Source organism: Lonchura striata, chromosome 15 (assembly GCF_050655825.1).
Source record: "Lonchura striata isolate lonStrDom1 chromosome 15, ASM5065582v1, whole genome shotgun sequence".
Lineage (NCBI taxonomy): Eukaryota > Metazoa > Chordata > Aves > Passeriformes > Estrildidae > Lonchura > Lonchura striata.
In genome coordinates, this window is record NC_140717.1 from 8,823,132 (window position 1) to 8,844,273 (window position 21,142).

Genomic DNA, 21,142 nt, shown 5'->3' on the forward strand with positions numbered 1-21,142 from the left:
TTTTATTGGGATTTGGATGTTGCAAAATATCCTAAATGACATTCAGGTTGACTTTTATATTGGATTTTTTTTTTTTTATTAATGCTTCATAATTGTGAAATAGCTTCCTTTCAGCTACTGTAGCCAACATGTCTTAATGCTGATACCTCCTGAACAAACCACCAAGCAGTGAATGTGCTGAGGGTTTAGAAACATGGAAAAAACATGCAGAAAATGCCTTGTAATCTGATACAAAGGGAAGCAACTTCTGATAGCGGTGAGATGCACACTCAGTGCTAGTGGTTTGGTTGTTTTGGTTTGCAGGTGAAATACTGAACTAACCATGGCAAAATGGACAGTAGCAATGACCTTGCTTTCATCAGTGCTTTGAGATAGTTTTCATTATGCACTGATGTTTCTGTCAGGTTTAGGAAAATCTCTGCTTTTGAGTGTGCATGGATGATTTTGTTCTATTTTCTGTTGGAATGAAATACAGTAAACTATCTCTTCTGAAGATTTATGTGGTATGGAATCAAATAAGCTGATTTTAGGAGGAGTATATGGGATATAAGTCAAATTAGAACCTTAGCAGACAAAGGACTAAACCACACTGGAGGATTTGTTAATCCTATCACCACTCACAGCTCTCTGGTAGTGTTCTGCCTTCTCTCTAGGAAGGGGAAGTGTTTCCTGCACACATTTATGATTTGTGCTTTGCTGCTTGGAATGTGGTGGTTGTTTTTCAGGCTCTGGAGTAACAGTGATGATGTTGCTGGCCTGTTCTTTGCTGTCCTGGTGGGTTTTTGTTGCCCCTTGAGGAGCCTTAAGCACAGGGGGAGGAGGTGGGCACCTCATGGGCTGTGTGGAGGCTGAGCTCTCCTGGGAGGCCCAGAACCTGAGCCGGGCTTTGCAGGGCTGAGCCGGGCTTTGCAGGGCTGAGCCGGGCTTTGCAGGGCTGAGCCGGGCTTTGCAGGGCTGAGCCGGGCTTTGCAGGGCTGAGCCGGGCTTTGCAGGGCTGAGCCGGGCTTTGCAGGGCTGAGCCGCGCGGGCCGGCCTCTGCTGATCTCGGGCTGTGCTGCTGCTGCAGGGGCAGCTTTTCCCTTTATGCCTCTGCTCTGTCACTCCTTCCTCCTCTCTTGTGCTGGTGCCTGCACAGCATTGGCTGTGTTGGAAAGCTGGTTTAGCTGAAGAGTGACTTCATAAAAAAATAAAATTGAAAGGTGAGAAGATGAAATGATGGATACAAAAAGGCCCTGTGAGTGCTGGTGCTGACACAGGAGGGGAATAGGACTATGCAGGTAAAAGCTTCTTTACTGTTCTTGCTTCAACTTGGAGCTGCTTTAGTTCTCTGAACTTACACAAAGGCACTCCTCTAACCAAAAAAGTGAGAAAGGGCAGGGATGTGAGGCATGAAAGGGAGAGTGAACCACAGCCCCTCCTTTGAATTCACTGAGACCTTAGGTTATGTCGTGTTGCTGAGCTCTTACAATTTTAGCCCAAAACTCATTCCCACAGGAATTTATATACAGAGGAGAAAGATAGTGATATTTAATACTGTAAATGTTTATCAAAAGTGATGAGTGCCTTTGGAATGGATTTATTTCACAGATGCCAAAGGGCTTTTAAATGTAGTGAAGTTTGTTAAATTTGGCATTGATGCTATCAAAGGAAATACTGGCAGTGGAGAACCAGTAAACCTCTAAATAGGGAAGGGAAGTGGGAAGGGAAGAAATAGATAAAGTGAGATGTAAGAGTTTTCTATTTTCTGAAGACTAACTTGAAGTGGCTTAAAACAGAGTAGGCATACGTGGTGGTTTAAAGTCTGTGTTCTACAGTTAAAGGTATGGAAAGAAAAATACACATGAGAAGAGATTGAGAGAATTGATTTTTTTTTTCCAAACAACTAAGATTAATCAAAGCACCATAAAATTAAATAACATTTTTAACCAAACAGTACAGAACCTTGGGTGAAATAACCAATATTTTTCTAATGCTGGTATTAAGGTGTAGTTCTAGAACTGCTGCTCTTCAGAGTTCTGTTTAGGAGGTGCTAACAAAACACAAATCATCTGGTCTGCCACACCCAGGATTATGAATTGACTGAGCTTCTGGCAAAAGTAATTAATTTAACAGACTCCATTTTGCATGACTAGCTATTAATTTTCAAAATACTAGGAGTGATCTAAAGAATTATACTGTTAAGTAATTATTATGTGCATAGTAAGTAACTTAAAATTGATTTTTTTGCAAGGATCCATCAAATACTACTTTTCAAATTCTGAAAAATAAAATTCTGTCTTTGTAACCTATTAGAGCCTAGAATGGTTTGAGTTGGAAGGGACCTTAAGAATCAAGTAGTTTTAGCCCCATTCAGGGACACCTTCCACCAAACCAGGTTGCTCCAAGCCCTCTCCAGCCTGGTCTGGAACACCTCCAGGGATGGGACATCCACAGCTGCTCTGGGAAGCCTGTGCCAGCGTCTCATCAGTATTAATTAGATTTATTTGAGCAGATACAATGAAATTAAATGAAAGCAAATATTAGGATGTTTTGAAAGTGCCTTAAGAATTTGTGGTGTGAAGGGCAAAAACCTGTAGTAGATCAGATCTGAGTAAAATAATTTCAGAGTCATTATTCACCTTTGCCATGGGAGGAAGGAGTTGGCGTAATTGTAGCAGGAAGCTTTACTATCAGGATTGATTTGGATTGTTAAGAGGAAGATGACTGAAGCAGTAGGTGGCTGTTCCAGTTTGACCCAGGAAGCCTCAGAGGTTAACTAAAAGCACAGTGGAGTCTGTGGGGCTCACATGGGCACCTTGCTATGGACTTGTGGTAGAATAAAGGACACTGATTTAGAAGTTATATTTCTTTTCTCCCTTGTTGGGTTTTTATTTGTTGGTTGTTTTTAAAGAATCTAATGGTGAGGTAACTCCATTTTCATGGGTTGCTGACTTTCCTACATGGCAGGAATTAGTCTGTAAAACTGAATCTTTAACGGAGAAACTTAGACGTGTATTAAGATGCCCCTGTTTCTGTAGTTCATTTCCTGAATTCTCAGCTGACAGACCTGAGAAATGCTTTGTTATTGAGGACCTCTTCTAGAGAAAGCTGAGAAATCAAAATGAAACTGTGACATGGGTTGTCTTTTTATAAACCGGTTTCTTGAAACAAGGCAAATGTATCGCAATATAAGTAGGCACTTGTTCCTTCTAAAACCAGGTGCTGGTTTTGTAAATAAGTGCTAATAAAAAAGTCTAATGAATACACACTTGTCTTCAAAATATTATGAATAAATGGAGGAAAGCACAAATATTTCTAGTAAATGTAGGTGTTTACAGTTGGCTACCAAAAATACATTCAACAGTGTAAAAATGACACATTACTCAGTGTCCTCAAATAGTCTTTGACTATTTTTATCCTTTTTCCAATCTTTTTATTAAAAAGCCATACACTGTAGCTGCTCTCTCTGGTTTAATCATGTAGAAGAAGAAAGTAATTATTCTGAAGAATCTGGAAGGGTTAACATCTGATTATTAACAAAACAGCTCCAAACAAAAAACCCAAAACCCTCTACAAGTCTGCACTTTTGCCACCACCATCCCCCATCCCCAAAAGATACAGAGAACAGTCTGTTACAGTGGTTGTTACTGTGTCATAATAATGCATTATTTTATTTACAGGAGTCTTAAAAATAAGTTTAAGCTATTTGCATTGTAACTTGATAAATGTCAGCGTGTTGTGGAAATGTCCATGATTGAGCTAAATGTAGACCGAATGAAAAGATTAAAGATCTCCATAGAGCAGCTTGCTTGCTGGGAATTATTTTTGCCTTTCCTATTCTGTGTATAAGCCGAATTAACCCAATATTTCACAAAGATTCTTATCTTTGGATATGCCCTTGGAATCATGTTTCCACAGCAACATAAAGCTACTGATAAAAAAAAAATCCCTTTTAAACTTCAAATCAATCTTTTATTTAGAGTTGTAATTAGGATGTTTGCCGGTAGCATTGTGTATTTTGTGTGTGTGTGCTGAGAGCAGCCTGTAAAACAGCCACGAGGTGAATAATCCTCGAAATGTTGGAAGAACATCCCGTGGTGGGGAAGCCTGCAGGCAGCGGCAGGGGAGCAGGCAGTTGTTTTCCAGTGTGAGGGACCGGCCCTGTGTGGGATGCAGGGACTGCCAGGAGCTGGCTCCTTCCCTGCCGGCAGCTGCGGCGTGCTCTCACTTGTTCCAGTTCTGCCCCAAATGAAACATGCGAGGAGTAGGAATGGTGGAAGAGCGTGCAGCAGGGGCTGAGCTTTGGCACTCGGCCACACGTGCCTGGAGAAAGCTTCCCGTGCCGCCGGGGAGTTCACGGGAGCGGGGCGCACGCCCGGAGCGGGCAGCGCCGTGCTCAGAGTGCCGTGCTCAGAGTGAGTGCCGTGCTCAGAGCTGCCGTGCTCAGAGTGCCGTGCTCAGAGCTGCCGTGCTCAGAGCTGCCGTGCTCAGAGTGCCGTGCTCAGAGCGCCGTGCTCAGAGCGCCGTGCTCAGAGCGCCGTGCTCAGAGCTGCCGTGCTCAGAGTGCCGTGCTCAGAGCTGCCGTGCTCAGAGTGCCGTGCTCAGAGTGCCGTGCTCAGAGTGCCGTGCTCAGAGTGCTCTGCTCAGAGCTGCCGTGCTCAGAGCTGCCGTGCTCAGAGTGCTCTGCTCAGAGCTGCCGTGCTCAGAGCTGCCGTGCTCAGAGCGCCGTGCTCAGAGCGGCCGTGCTCAGAGCGGCCGTGCTCAGAGCGGCCGTGCTCAGAGCTGCCGTGCTCAGAGCTGCCGTGCTCAGAGCTGCCGTGCTCAGAGTGCCGTGCTCAGAGTGCCGTGCTCAGAGTGCTCTGCTCAGAGCTGCCGTGCTCAGAGCTGCCGTGCTCAGAGTGCTCTGCTCAGAGCTGCCGTGCTCAGAGCTGCCGTGCTCAGAGCGCCGTGCTCAGAGCGGCCGTGCTCAGAGCGGCCGTGCTCAGAGCTGCCGTGCTCAGAGCTGCCGTGCTCAGAGCTGCCGTGCTCAGAGTGAGTGCCGTGCTCAGAGCGGCCGTGCTCAGAGTGCTGTGCTCAGAGCGGCCGTGCTCAGAGCTGCCGTGCTCAGAGCTGCCGTGCTCAGAGCTGCCGTGCTCAGAGTGCTGTGCTCAGAGTGCTGTGCTCAGAGCTGCCGTGCTCAGAGTGCTGTGCTCAGAGCGGCCGTGCTCAGAGCTGCCGTGCTCAGAGCTGCCGTGCTCAGAGCGGCCGTGCTCAGAGCGGCCGTGCTCAGAGTGCTGTGCTCAGAGCTGCCGTGCTCAGAGCGGCCGTGCTCAGAGTGCTGTGCTCAGAGCTGCCGTGCTCAGAGCTGCCGTGCTCAGAGCTGCCGTGCTCAGAGTGCTGTGCTCAGAGCTGCCGTGCTCAGAGCTGCCGTGCTCAGAGCTGCCGTGCTCAGAGTGTTGTGCTCAGAGCTGCCGTGCTCAGAGCTGCTGTGCCTCTCTGCTCACCGCTCTTGGAAGCAGCCCCGCCCTGGGCTTCTGTTTAAAAAGGAAGTTGGTACCAGAGAGTAGAAGGATATAAAACCGGCTTTAAAAGTTACGTGGTGCAACTTCTTGGGTTATAAATGCTCATTTGTTTATTTTATGCAGCTGTGCCTGATGTTTTACTTAGACAAAACTTTATTATGTATTTACAAAATACTTAAAATCGGGAATGATAAACTCTGCTGCTGGGGCTCGTATTGATTTTCACGCGATGTTGCAAAAGGGTCTAAATAACGGTGCCATTGCAGGTTGTCACAGGTTAGTATCTACAGCTTGAAACAGGAATAATGTTGTGACTACAACAGTTGGGCAGTTGCAAAATCTGTATGTAAATTTATCACATTACAGATAAATAGCACTCACAGCTCAATGGCTGCTTCAGCTTGTGAGGCTGCCCATGATTGGTGTGGAAATAAATTTTCCCTTCTGAATATTTAAAGTGTTGGTGTCTAGATTCATCATAATGGGACAGTTCTGTGGGTGATGGTCAGTACATGTGCTTAACGATTAGAAACTAGAAGCTATAGACTGGCACTCTAAGAGTTCTTAATATGGGAACTGTTATTCCCACTTTACAAATTTTTGTATTCTCTGGAAAGAAGTCAAGATAGTAGAAAGTTCCTGACTTCAGAAGGTGTCCCGATTAACTGCTTCGTTGCAAATATAACCAGTTGTTGTGAGGTTTAGTAGAAGCTGACAGCCCAGACAAATAGGTTACACTGTGCACACTGGGACAGCGCTGCCAGAATGCAAATAACCTAAATGTAGGGATACATTGGGAGGCGGATGAGATGTGCTGGGGAGCTGATCCTGGTCGGACTGCAGGGGGAGCACGGGTGATCAGGAGTTGCAAATGAGATCAGTAATTGCGGCTGCAACCCGCAGAGCTGAGCTGCTGCACGGGCTGCAGGGAGATACACCGGGGCCTGCATTTGCACCTTCAGAGTGGTTTTGTTTGCAAATACTGGAATGCACGCAATGAGCAGCATATTTCTTCAGCAGAGCTCTGGGGAGGAGTGTGTCAATCTGCTGCTGGTGGCAAGCAGTGAACGGTTGGAGGGAGGGAGAGCTTGGGAAATGGTTCCGTCTCCCTTACAAAGGACCCAGTTCTGTGAGTTTGAGGGGTTTCCTGCACAGTCAGTCAGTTATTTTGATAGGGCTTCATAGGCCAAATAGGGCTCTGGTTGTGGTCTGACTCTTCAATTCCACTGAAGTTCAGTCTACTATGTAGCGTTTACACTTTCCTATAGCACGTGTCAAATCAAGAAAGCATTTTTTTAAGGGTCACAGAGTTTACTTAAGGCAATATGTGCTTTAAGGGCTGTGGCTGAGAATGTGAAATGGTATTAACTAGATAATACAGATTCTTAATGTACCTGCATTATGCATGACATTTAAAATATTATGCACCAGCAAGTGTACGTGACTGCTTGTATGATTAGCTTCTTGCTCATAGAAGTTGAGATAATCCCTTGGATGTTTAATCAAGTAACAGAAAGGCTTATATTTCAAAAAGTGTGACATCAGAAATAAATCCAGTATCCCCTTTAATGTTTCAGCTAGACAGTATTTCAGTGTTACTCCCCTCAGCTGAGGCAGTGGAAGCTTAGCTGTGTTAGTGTGGGGAAATAAGATACAAACAGAAAGATGACTGTGTGGGGAAGGTACCCTGGAGAGGAAACTAATTGCATCTTTATTCCAAATATGCAGCTGTTTCTCCTCAGTGAACCAGGTGTATTACAGTTGAACCATCACTCTGCATAGCTGCTGCTGTCCAGTCCTTTGAAAGGACATAAGATTCTGCATTGTGGCAGAAAAAATGCTCAGGTCAGTACAGAGGAGGAGGCAGGAGGTTTGTTTATAATGATGAAATGGCCCATAGGATTCTTTCCCAAATCCAGGTTGTTCATGCTTCAGAGTTATTTCTGGGTTTGTTTTCTGCTTGTGACTGACCTCACTGGTCTATTGTAAATACCACAGGTGATGAGCTAAGAAAATTACTGGAGGAATTTTCTTGGAGGCGATGCCAAGTTCCACTTACAGCACTTGGTTATTATCTATTTTGGGATGGAGGAGCTGCTAATGTGTTATCTATACATATGCAGTAGCAACAGTTGTAATGAATACTTGCTCAGCATGTGGCATTTCAAAGCTCCCCATGGAGCATTTGAGTTCAGTGTTTCTAGAGGCAAATAAAAGGTGCTGTCTGTGGGTACAGGCCAGGGTTGGGGATGCAGACAGGTCAGAGGGGTTGAGTGGGAAGACCGTGCAAAAAGGATGTTGTTACAGTTACATGTGCATGTGCTGTATGAAGATCTTACTGATGACCCTAATTGACTGAAGTATATGTTCATTTGAATAATGAAAGTGAGAAATTTTAAGCAGTTTTGCATCCAGTGATGACATTTTTATTTAATTGAATAATGAAAGTGAGAAATTTTAAACAGTTTTGCATCCAGTGATGACAGTACCATCTCAAAAACACCTTATTGCACCACATTTCTGCTTAGTTATCAAAGAGCCTTGATGTGGCCTCTGAGTTTTCCTTTTCTAATTGGATCTTTGCATTTTATTCTGCTTTACCTAGTCACCAGGTATCTGGACATCTCAGCAGAGTAAGGCACATTAAAAGTGTATCAAAGAAAGTTCTGGGACTCAATTATAGAAAACTGGTGGGATGTAAAGCCTCCTTGGCTAGTATGATTATATTTTTAAATTAAATAGTTGAGGCTAACAGAAATGTATGGAATGTAGGCTTGATTATTTTTTAATTTCCTAATAATGCATTAGTGGGCTTGAGTAGGGACAAGAATCATACAAACACATCTAAATTCTAATTAATTAAATTACCATATGCTTCTAATACAGTAGGAGATACTATAATGAGATGCTTTGTTATTTGTATAAACAAGACCATATAAAACATACTAAAATTTGTTAGAATTCATAGTCCAGATTTCAGAAAATTAGATATGTTTTACTGAGATTTTTAATTACTCAGGCTGTGATATTCTTCATGAATGCGTAGGCACGTTGAACAGAGCTACTCTTTATTGAGCCTGTTTATTAATGTAGCTGGGAATGGAGTTCTGAGCTCCTGGAAAGTCATGTAAATGTAGGAGGCAGCGAGTTCCTTACCATGGGTAACAGTCACTGTGATCCTCATTGTGCTTCCACTCCATGTGTGTACCTGGATACAGCTTTCTTTCCTCGGACTCTTGTTATCTTTGGAACTGAACTGGGAAAGGTGTTGTCAGAAATTCTCCATCCCTTCTGTTTTTCCATGTCTGTTGCAGAGGTGCTGACAGTGTAGATGGATGAAAACATGAAAGAGTGTGACAGCTGGTATTACTCGTGGGAGCTGGACACAGGATGTGGTATTCTGCTGCTTAAGAGATCATTTCTGGAGGTTTTTCTGCAGCCCAAAGTGAATGGGTTAACTCTAGATGAACTTTCTTAAACTTGTGATGATTGCAGCATATAGAAAAAACCTCAGACTTGGTTGTTGCACAGGCTGATAAAGAGGACAAATACCTTTTTCTCTGTGCAGTACACACGAACCAGAGACTCCAGGTCAGCTGGGAGAGCCAATGGTTGTAGAGACCCAAATAGGCTGGTGAAAGTACAACAGTGTTTTGTCAGTTCCCCAAATTAAAAGGCGTGTCACTGTCACCTCTCCCCGTTTGATAAAAGTAAATGTAAACAAAATGTACCACCGCTGTATTAAATGAATTTACATTCTTTCTTTCTGATTTAAATGAATTTAATGTTCCTTGTAATTGATGTTACTGATTCTCTTCTAGTTCTGCTTATGATAACGTCAACAAAGTTCGAGTTGCTATAAAGAAAATCAGTCCTTTTGAGCATCAGACATACTGCCAGAGAACTCTGAGAGAGATCAAGATCCTACTGCGCTTCAGGCATGAGAATATTATTGGAATAAATGACATTATCAGAGCTCCAACTATTGAACAGATGAAAGATGTGTATCCTTTCAAAGTGTTACTTGGCATCATTAGTAATGGTTGCCTCTTCTCTTTTGATTGTTTCTTCCCCTTCATCCTCTTCCTTCCTAAATATTAATAAAAGTTGGCTTCTATTGTTGTAAATCAAAAGGGAAGTTAATAGTATTTGATCCGTTTATAGTTTTGATGTAGATGGGCACTAGTTTAATTCTTTCTTTTCCAGGAAAAGAGAATATCTTCTGTCTTCCAAGGCAAAGAACTCAACAGTGTAGAGAAGATTTAGTTTAGTCACATAATTCTAAAACTATATTTGCTCTTAGAGCTGCTGTTACAACTGGTTGCTTTGACGAGAAAATAAAATGGCCAGGCTGCTATAATTGTCTCAAATTTTCTTGAATTAAGGGGGAAGAAAATTTTACTGAACTAATTCCTGTCAAAGCAAAAAAAAAAAAAAAAAAAACAAAACCAAAAAAACCCACAAACAAACAAAAAACCCCTTCTTTTAATTTTCATCGCAATCTTATTAAAAAAATAATCTGAATTACTATGTTGGGATTTAATTTTGGTAAGAGAAGGATTGTTGTAGCATAATAAATATATATAGTAGAGAAGAACAGTCGAATTTTTAAAGTGGGTAGATGGTGAGGAAAATTGATCAGAAATTGTGAGATCTACATTCCTGCTTTTATGCAATTGCAACCAAGTATCTTGGAAGCTTATTACTCATTAACCAAAAAAACCACCCTTTGTTTCTTGGCAAGCAGGATAGGAATCAGATGAAATTAAGGTTCCAATAAAAGTCAAGCTCTAGTATGAAGAAATAGAGGTTTGTGATGATTAATTTGAAAGGATCACATGCTGGTGCCTCTTTATTCTGTAAAGGGCTGCATCGTGGAACAGGATTGATTGGATTCCAAACTTCTAAAGCAAGAATCAGCTAGATGATTTCATAATTGTCATCAAACAGACAAATGAGAGATGTTCTAGAAGTTTCCTTGGGTACAGTACATTGATATCTGACGTGACACCAAGTTCTTATGCTGCCTTACATCTAATACCTCACAGATACATTGTGCAAGATCTTATGGAGACAGATCTTTACAAGCTCCTAAAGACTCAACACCTCAGCAACGACCACATTTGTTACTTCCTTTACCAGATTCTGAGAGGGTTAAAATATATCCATTCAGCCAATGTGCTTCACCGTGACCTCAAACCTTCAAACCTGCTGCTTAACACCACATGTGATCTCAAGGTGAGTTGAAATTTCTTACAGATTTTCCATGAATGTGGGGTTTTTACTGGGTATTAATTTGATTTTTGTCCTGGAAAGATTGCCAAAACATTATTTGGTTTGATAAAATAATTATCAAGATTTGAGTGACTAAGAATCTGTTGGACTGCTGTAATGAGTGCATCACTGTTTCCATCTGGAGGCTGACTTGGAAACAGCTTCTTTGAAAGCTGGGTGAAAATACTGATCTGAAGCAGCATCATATTTACCTCAGAAGTAAACTCAGAACTGTGTATGTTTCAAGATTTGATTTCTCTGTTTACACTGTTAATATTTTGTTGTTGGAAAAGGACTTCATATCAGTGGGCAGCTAAAGCAGCCTCTGAGATTCAGTGCTGATTAAATGCATGGCAATTACTTAGGGAGGGAATGTTCCTAATTTGCATTTCCAGTGATCGGCTCTGTACTCATTAATACTACAGAAGGATGAGCTTAGAGCTGTTATGATTCTTGGAAAATGTCAGCTCAGTACTTAGTGGCATTCAATAAAGCAAACCAAGTGTGAAGAAATAGAACAGAAATAGAGAATAAAACAGAAAACATGCCATTCTGTACCTTTCAGTTGGTTTTGAGTCTTCAGTGTGATCATAGTTATCACACTCTCCTGGTGATATGAGGAGAGCAGGATTTCAGAGTACTGCTCTCCATAACACAAAGAGCTATTTAGCCTGGATTGCCTCTGCTGAGGAGCTGAGGAGTCCAATAGAATTTGCCAACACTGATAATGTTGTCAGTGGCATAGGGATGGCAAATAGGGAGCAGTTGTGTTCACTGTCCTTACCTATGGAAAAGGCTGGGAGGGAGGAAAGGAGCAGGTGAAATTTACTTGCAGCTTGGTTAAGCTGTGGAATTTGGTATCACAGAACACTGCAGATATTGCAGTTTTTAAAAAAACACCAAGCAAGTTAGCAGAAAAATACTCTTATTGAGTGCTCCCTGAGGTTTGGAGTCCCACAGTGGCAGATCCGTGGAAGATGAGAGAGACATTGGAATATGTTCCCCTTTTCACTGTGCATCACGTACAGCTGCTGGCCACTGATGGAGTGGAATTGCTGAGTTTACAGTGCTTGCTCCCAGGTGGTGCAACTGTGTTTGTTGAATACTATGTTGCTCCTAATTACCCTTTGATTTTTAGTGTAGCTCTAACTTTCTCAATAAACAAACCACAAAACAAAAATACTCTCTTCAAAGTGAAGAAGTGAAGTGAACCAGTTGTGAGCTGTACAGGTTTGTCACAATTCCAAGAGTGTCACACAGTTCCTTGCTGTTTGTATGCTTGTCCATTCTAAAGGCTGGCTATATGATCAATTCTGTCTACATAATGAAAATACACAATTAATAAAACAACCAGGAATTGTTACCTACTGCAGCAGGCATGAAAAGAAGGTGATGAGAGAGGGATTTTTTTAAAGGAAAACTGCAAGTTAGTGTTTGTTTCACAATTTTACCAGTTGCTCAGGAGATGCAACTGTTTGAACCACCATCTTATCAGTAGCAATTGAACTTAATGTCTGTTTCTTTTTGCACAAATACACAGAGGCACAGGCTACTCAACAGTACAACTGCAGATATTTCAGTATATTAGTAGTATTGTTGGTGTCATTTCATTTGCCTAGTAAATGGTTGCATGTACATGATCCTCCTAAATCTTTCCATCTGCTTGATAGCTTCATCCAATTTTAAGCCATCTCTGTTTAAAAAACCACGATAGTGATTGAAAGAACATTGTTTTCAAGAAGTGGAAGCTAAATATGTAGATAGGATGCTGGTTCTATTTATTTATTTATTTATTGGTTTTAAATTTATTTAGCAGGGAAGTAATTTCTTCTGTCTCAGTAGCATTGTTCTGTCTCTACAAGGCTTGAAGCACTGACTGACATACCTGGCTCTTTCATGATGTAGTTTTTTATTCTCTGCCATGACTTAGTGAAAATGCCAAGAAAATTTGCCTGTTATTGTATTGCTCTCAGATTATTTATTTTATTTTTGTTACTGTTTTCGTTCACGTGGAGAAGCCTAAAAACCAACTCCTGGTGCTTTGCCTGCTACACATCATCATTTGTACAGGCACAGTGGCCCCACAGCCCCTCCAGCAGGGCAGCTGCTCTCTGTGTCCTGTCTGCCCTCCCCAGCTACAGGCAGAGCTGTGCCCTCCCTCACCCGGGGCTTCAGGCAGAGCCCTGGGCCTCCAGCGTCCCTTTCACTCTGTGCTCTCACTCCTGTCAGTTCTGCAGCCAAAACCTCTTCCTTGCAGCTTCAACCTTGAAGTCTCTCTCACTAATGGTGTTTCTGCTTTTCTGCTTAACCTGTTTCTGCTCCAGTCAGCAGGGGCTTTTTGTCATTTTAATGAGCTCCCTTTGTCATTATTCTTCCTTTCCATCCCATGAGCATTTTTCTACTTGAGTTGAGAGATTCAGAGACATCTTCTGTCATTCAGTTCTCGCTTTTCACTGTGGACCAGAGTGTCTTTCTCCTTTTGTTTTAATAGTAACAAACCCTAGCACTTTGGTTTTGTGTAATACTGAAATTCTGCACAAGTCTCTTTGCCTGTAATCTTATCTATCTTTTTCCGAGGTTAGGAGGAAGAGATTACAACAATTTTGCCTGCTGCATAATTATTTTCTGAAGTCTCTAAGCTGTTCTCTTACGATTTCTTCATTTCTGTCTTTAGAGGAGGCTCTTCTGATTATTTGTACTGAGTCTCTTTATGTAAGCTAATTGCACACAAGGCAGCTGCTCTGTTCCTGTAACCTGGGAGAACCTTGCCATGCTTTAAAAAGGTTCTTTTTGGGATTGTTTTATAAGGATTCAGGGAGCTGGGTTTATTTTTTTAATATGTAGCTAAAATAATAGCATGCAGCTTAGCTTATGACATTCATCATTGCCTTTTCTTCAGACCTTCTGTGTAACAGTCAGCTGCTGAATCTTGTCTTTCAGATGTAGCTTTTAGTCAGATTAAGTATTTCTTCCCTAACTGATCTATTAGTTACACTGACAGGCTGTCCCTACAGAAAAATTAAGAAATACCTGCCAGGGCAAAGTGAGGTTTCTGTGGTTTTGGTAGGATTTTCCATTACTGACTTTATTGACTACAGCCTATTTTCACTTCACATTTTCAGTATAATCACTGTACAGAATTAACTATCTAAGAGTAAATATTATAAAACAAATATAGCAGAGGAACCTCCTGCTGTTTGCCACTCCTACATTTGATGCCTGGTTTTCCTGAGACTATGTATTCTTTCATGGAAATACACTTTGTGTGTCAATCATAACCTAGTATTTTTTGGGGATCAGCAGAAGCTTGTGAATGTGTCTAATGTACCACTCAACAACCTTGCCATTGACCTTTGGAAGGGTAAGAAAGGAACAGCTGCTCTGCTCCACAACAGGCTGTCTTCACATTTTCAGTTTTTTAAATTTCTCTCTAGACTCTAAATAGCTCTGAAAACCTTGGAGCCTCCATACCAGAGTATAACTAAAACCACCTTTTTCTTTTTGCTGAACTCGCTAGTCTAAATCAGTGTTTGTTTTTCTTTTCATAGTTAGATAAAACTAATATCTTTATAAAGGGATTGAGAAATATTATCTTTCTTGTGTTTTGTTTTTGGGGGATTTCTTTTTTCGTCTTTTAGACTTATGCTTCCTTCAGCAGCCCATAATCTCTCCAGTCTACCATTATCTCATGATTGGATAGGTTGTTTCTTATGCAAAGATGCAGTTATGATGATCGCTTTTGTAAAATCAGGTGTTGAACTTGGTTACATATGTGTTGGTTGATAATTATGTTTTCTGGAAGTCTTAATTGCTATTCTTTTTGTTTTCTGATGAGTTTCTGAGAGGTTGGAGCAGTGTATGCTCCTGTTTGGCAAAGGTGCTGTAAGCAAGCTCGTAGTGGAACATAAATTGTGAACTGTTTATTCTTACTGGTTCCTGAATGGCAGTTGGATATTCTTTATAATTGATCCAAAACATTTTTCTTCACCTCTGCACAGTAACTTTTCTAAAAGCTTAGGTTGCCATCTCTGCATTTGTGGGTGTTACATCATTGATTGGAATGGTGAATTAGTAATGGTATTGGAAATGTGTGTCTAATGTGTCTTTTTTTTCTATTTACTTCTCTATAACCAGATTTGTGACTTTGGATTGGCTCGCGTTGCAGATCCTGACCATGATCACACAGGATTCCTGACAGAGTATGTGGCCACACGTTGGTACAGGGCTCCTGAAATCATGCTGAATTCTAAGGTAAGGGCCACAGTGAGCTGCTGGGGTGCTGCTGTTGCTGCTTATTTTCTTGTGAATTCCAAGTGTGCTGGGAACAGCAAGCCCTTGTGTGTTTTTATGATCAGAACGCATGCACACTCTTGGGGGGAAGTAGGCATAGTTTTCAGTAGAGCTGCTGGCTTGAAATAAATTGTGATTTTAGAAGCAATTATTGGGTACGAGAACTGAGAAATCACGTGCTTGACTTCTCCAGTTTGTTGCCAGTCATGAGACTGCTTCCATCACCTGCTGTGCCACTGAGCAGCACAGGAGTGGTAGGAATGAGCATTCCACTGCTGCCTCCATCAAGGCTGCAAATGTTGCCTTAATGTTATCTTGACATCTTAATTTAGGTTTAGAATGTATAATGAGGGTGAAACTGATTCTGAATGAAGGCACGTGATCCTTCGTATCTGTCAGTCTTAAGTGCATTCTCATAGTTTTCATTAAATCATTCCTTTGGTTTTATAAATTTGGAATTATTGTTGTCTTCTGTGGCTGTTTTAAGGTGCATCCAATCCTTGTGTGGGTGCTGGATGTCCTTCAGAACCCCTGTGTTCACTCCCACAGCCAGACACTTGTTAGCAAAACACCTGGCTGACACCTGGAGCTGTATTTTATATTCTGGGACACCTGTTGTTGCTGTGGCATTTACAGCTTTTCCAGTTGGTGGGTTTGTTTTGGTGTGTCAACAGCGTGTCCAAGCACTTTAAGAAAATAGATGTTGGACCAATTGAGGGTGTTTTCCCTCAGCTTCTTGTATTTTAAACTCACATCTTGTATTTTAAACCCTCGCTGAGGCCACAGCACTGGGCTACCCACATCTACTTATCAAAGGCTTTCACAATGAATATAATTTGTATTTGTAAGAGGTAGTCACATTAAAAGTTCCTGGCATAATGTGTGATTCCTTTTATGATTCTGGTGCCTTGAACACAAATGGTGAAGGGATGACATCCTGAGGAGCTGGTGCCCAGTGGCTGAGGGGTCAGTGGGGACAGACTCTTCCCAAGGGAGGGGCAGTGGCAGCAGGCCGGGCACGGAGGGGCTCTGTCACTGCCGGGTTTCACTGCTGTGCCTTTTCCTGTGGATGGCACAGGTTAGCCATACACATGGATATTCCACTGAGTGTTTGTTCCATTCCTGTTATATCCCAGTGACTACTGTGGTCTCCTCCCAGCATCTTCACCTCTCCCTGCCTGTCACATTGTACAGAGCAGCCAAGCAATAGCCATTGATCTGGCCATTTCCCCCTTTGCAAAGGCCTTGTCCTGGAGTGCTGCTTAGATTCCCTCAGGGACAGCTCCTTTCACACATGTTCAGCACTGTCAGGGGCTGTGCAATTCAGAATACCTGGTTTCCAAAATGTTTTAATTTAAATATGTTATAAAATTAGGGAATCTCAACAATTTGCAGTTGGTAACAGGTTTAGCTAAACTTAAAAAATCGATTTGGAAAACTGTATCTTGGAGACTTCAGTTCTTGCTACCCCATCAAAATAGTATTTTGATATATGGTTCTTGATTATTTCATTTGTACAGAAAAACCAAACAGCATGAGCAAGCACGACTCATCTAAAAAGGAAGATGATTTCTGTGCACTTTCACAGTTTACTAAAGTAACATGTTGCTGCTATTACACAAAAATTTCACAAAAATGTGGTTCTGCTTCACTTGCAGGGTTACACCAAGTCTATTGACATCTGGTCAGTGGGCTGCATTCTGGCAGAGATGCTCTCCAACAGACCCATCTTCCCAGGAAAACACTACCTTGACCAACTTAACCATATCCTTGGTAAGCTTTATGGAACAGCACCATTTCCACATCCATCTGTCTCTCTCCATCGTTTCTGCTAGCTGGGCTGGTCTTTCTCCAGTGGATTACTGTGTAAGGTGTGGATCTGTAGGTGTGTCTGCTGTCCCCTCTAGTTATTTTTGCAGCAATTGCTACAGGTAATCATTGTTTTGGGGACAGCTAGAGAATACTCAGCAATTTATTTACTACATCAGCAGATATATTTTTAAAACAAAATTTAAAAAAATAAATTAAAAGCTCATATATTATTTGGTCCAGGTCAAATTTTAAAAAATTTCTCTAGATACACTACTTACTGGGATCTTTTTAAGAGATTACAGAGCATTAGAAAACTCAGATCCATTTATTTATTTAACAAATGGCTTTTTGTAAAAGTTTTTAAAAACTACTCAAGTATTCTGTATCCTTAAAACATTTGGTCTGAAATCTCCTTCCTAGCAGTTCTAATACTGAATTTTAGAAGATACAGCTGTGTTAATGTGATTTGCATAGAATGCATTAATTGTTTATATTTTTTAGGTATACTTGGATCCCCTTCCCAAGAAGATTTGAATTGTATAATAAATTTAAAGGCCAGAAACTACTTGCTTTCTCTACCACACAAAAATAAGGTACCATGGAACAGGCTGTTTCCAAATGCCGACCCCAAAGGTATTTTATATTCTATTACATTGTATCAAAGTGATGGCAGGATGGGAGTTTCTATAACCTAAGAATTTATCTTTATATTGGAAATAAAACATGCAGGCACCTTAAAATAGCACCGTAAATCTAATATAAAATCATAAACCAGCACAAAGCCCTGTCACTAGTTTATCTTTTCAATGCAATTTTTAGTAACTCTAAGATTACCTGTTGTGGTGTTTGGTCTTTAACTTACATATGAAATCCAAACTCTTGTCACTGTCCTTGGAAGCACAGTACATTATTCAAGTGCTGATCACCAGCACTGGATTTCAACACTGGCATCAAACAAGTCTCGAACTTTGTTTCTAACATCAGATGGGAGGCAGCTGCTTGCTGCTGCCCTGGCTGGAGTTTTTGCAGACTGTCCATCAGTTGTAGGTTAAACAGGGTCTCATCAGTGGGTGGGATCCTTGGGTACCATGAAGACTTGAAATTTAATGGGTTGAAAGATTCAGTTAGGATGTGTGGAGCAAAAGTTTAAAAAGCAAGGAATGTATTAATTGTTAACCTTTCTTAACAAGCTTTAGTAAAGGGTAAATATGATTTTGTTGTGCTAGACAGCTATTAATTTAGCTTTTATACTCAGCTTTGTACAGTTTAATGGTGGTTGTGTTCACAGTACAGTGCTTCTTTGCCTGCTCTAGCACAATTTGTAATTTACTCTTAGTGGCTATGAGCAGGTACTGAATTACCATGTAAAAGCTGATTTCTGCAGATGGAACTGTATGGAGCTGATTATCCCTGTCATTGAGGAAAGCAGCAGTGATTTATTCTGCTTTTATAACAGTGCTCATCAGTGTGAGAATCCTCCCTGTGGGCTTTGACAGCTCAGATGGCAGCAGTGCTGGTAGCTCAGCTGAGGGGGAACATGCCATTTGGTGCAGCCCCTTGGCAGTGACACCCTGAGGGCAGCTGTGCCAGGGCAGCTTTCAGGAGCTGGTGGAGCCCAGCCGGGGCTGAGCACAGGAGCTGCCAGCACTGAGGGACCGCAGCAGAAGGCAGAGTGATGGTTACAGTGCAGCTCTGAGGCCTTTGGAGCTGCCCTCCAATGCAGGCGGGTCTCTTGTGCAGTGCTGAGTGCCGCAGAGATCCAGGGGAGCTCACTGCTCTGGTGGGTGATGGTGATGGTGCATCCTTCCTCCCCAGGCTGGGCTATGGCCTGAGGTCACAGGTGTGCTCCTCATCCTGGTGCAAAGCTGCGACTGCTGTCCTGCATCAAGAAGCCTCTGTTAAAATTCTGGTTCATAAATGATGTGGTGAGGAGAAGAAATGTGATGGAGTTTAGGATACTGCAGATATCTTAGGGCTTCTTGCCCTATAATCACTTCTTTCTCTTCTTGGAAAAGGGAAGTGTGTTACAGGCACAGTAGCTGACCAACTGCAGTAGCACTGATTTGTGATGTCAGTCCAGAGTTTCACCAGACCTCACTCTCTGTTTTACTGGATCTTCAAGTTCCTTAAGGATTCTTCGCGAGTTGTCTTCAACAGCTTTTCCCTGAATCTCATGAATATAAATGTATTTGCATCTTCTCTGGAGAGCATCTTCTGTGCTGCTGGTTGTGCCAGAATATTTCACTGTGATGATCTAGAACTCCTAATGACTTTTGGATGATATTTTCATCTGTAAACAGCCAAGTTTTCTTTTCAGAATAAGAATGTATTAATAATTATTTATTTCAGAAAAGCTCCATCTTGGTTTGGATTTTGGCACAAAAATCCAAAGCATTTTTCCGAGGAAAGAAAGAGTTTCTTTCTGTTGAATTTCTGTTGTAGTTCAAGCCAGATAGTGCTGTAGGATTTGGTGTGTTGCTTGCCTTGCCATCCAATCTGGGGCTGGAGGGCTTGGGCAGGGTACCACCTCTTGGAGCAGGTGGTGCCCAGGGCAGCTGTTGCCCAGGAGTGCTGAGAGAGGGGCAGGCACAGCCTCTGTGCCCAAGCTACAGGTGCCAGCTACAGCAGGGGAGCTCCAGGGTGCACTGCCTTTAGCACAGACCTTGGGTAGTGGGCATTGTCTGGGTAAGGTCAAGGTTTGTAACACTTTTTTGGAGTGTGTATTAAACCCTTGCTCACTTTTTCCCCTCAGCACTTGATTTATTGGATAAAATGCTGACCTTTAATCCTCATAAGCGGATTGAAGTGGAGCAAGCTTTAGCCCATCCATATCTGGAGCAGTATTATGACCCAAGTGACGAGGTAAAGACATTGTTAAAATGTAAATATTGATAAAATGATCCAGCTGATTATTTTCTACTTTAGTTCAAGGGTAGTATTTCTACTGCACTAATGGAGTTGAAGAACAAATTGCATCAATTTACCAAAATTTGTATTTCTCACTTTAGTACAACACTTAGGAGATGCCACACAGTAAATACAAACTAAGGTGTGCTCCCTCTCCAGAAAATGGAGATTCTCATTTTGTGGGAGGCCTGGTTTCATAATGACTGAGTTTGCCATCAGATTATGCTTTAAAAACCTGGATTGGAACTGGCTGTATTTATGTACAATTCTGAGGAGATTTCTGACACCTTTTTGTGAAAAAATAGGGGAGGAGGAAATAACCTAGTTTTCCTTAAGGGCCAGCTGTGTTTATTCCAAGAAATAAAAATGTTTAAGATAGTTTTTTTCTTCAAGGATACTAAGTTATGAGCCTCAAAGAAGTATTTCAATTTGTAGTTTGGATTTGACTAGCTACTTACTGTGCTTGATGTAAAATTTTGTAAACTAATATGTAAAGCACACTTAGGACTAGTAGGGTGAGTGCTGCCTTGAAGACCTGCTCAGTGTTAGGTATTTTTGTGAAGGATATTTTCAGACTTTTTTCCCGTCCATAAAAGGACTGCATGAAATTCAACAGCACGGTGACATTGATCATATTTCTTTGTGTTATGAAGCCTGTAGCTGAAGCACCCTTCAAGTTTGATATGGAGTTGGATGACTTGCCGAAGGAAAAGCTGAAAGAATTGATTTTTGAGGAAACTGCAAGATTCCAGCCAGGATACCGATCTTAAATCATGCATAGGTAAAGTCACAGCAACAGGGGACACTCGGGCAGGGGGGACATTTGAGACTTTGGTGCTGCTGATGAAATGTAGTACTTGCCTTTTCCAGTACCCAGTAACTCCCTCTCCAAGGACCTGACCTCAGTCCTGTCCTGTTTTTGTGGGAAATTTCTGTTTGCCCACAGCATTGAAGTGTCCACATGGAATCCAGGCAACTGCCCAAGGTGTTTAATGTAACCTTACTTGTAGGTTACATTTAAGCATTGCATTTCAATAATGCTGCTTAGAATAAAAGCAATGGTAATGCTTTGAAATGCAAATTTTATTTTAAAAAACATTTTAGGGGGCAATTTTCTTCATATTTTACAAATACATAATTTTGTCATATGTCTTCAAATGCTTTTAAAAAAAACTTCCTTCTAAACGTAATGTACAGAGGAGAAATCTCTTAAATTATTTTAAAGAAAAAAACCCACACACAAAACTTCAGTAGGAGTTATCGTTAGTTTTAGGTAGCTCCCAAATAGTGTGAGTAAATAAGAATAGGTATTTAAATATTCAAAAATTAATTGTGACTAATCTTCCTAGCATTTTGAAGGTCTGAAAGTTTAATTTAAG

At 41.6% G+C, this 21,142-nt stretch overlaps 1 protein-coding gene across 1 annotated transcript in view; it reads left to right on the top strand.

The window, feature by feature from the left end:
• The window catches only part of MAPK1 (mitogen-activated protein kinase 1), a 38,975-nt gene that overhangs the window by 7,541 nt on the left and 10,292 nt on the right, over nucleotides 1-21,142 (top strand). The window contains exons 2-8 of the mRNA XM_021549887.3: nucleotides 9,302-9,484; nucleotides 10,529-10,718; nucleotides 14,889-15,005; nucleotides 16,703-16,817; nucleotides 17,358-17,489; nucleotides 19,609-19,718; nucleotides 20,417-20,544. Coding sequence (XP_021405562.1) covers nucleotides 9,302-9,484; nucleotides 10,529-10,718; nucleotides 14,889-15,005; nucleotides 16,703-16,817; nucleotides 17,358-17,489; nucleotides 19,609-19,718; nucleotides 20,417-20,533 — 964 coding nt within the window. The 3' untranslated portion in view covers nucleotides 20,534-20,544. The remainder of the gene's footprint in view (nucleotides 1-9,301; nucleotides 9,485-10,528; nucleotides 10,719-14,888; nucleotides 15,006-16,702; nucleotides 16,818-17,357; nucleotides 17,490-19,608; nucleotides 19,719-20,416; nucleotides 20,545-21,142) is intronic.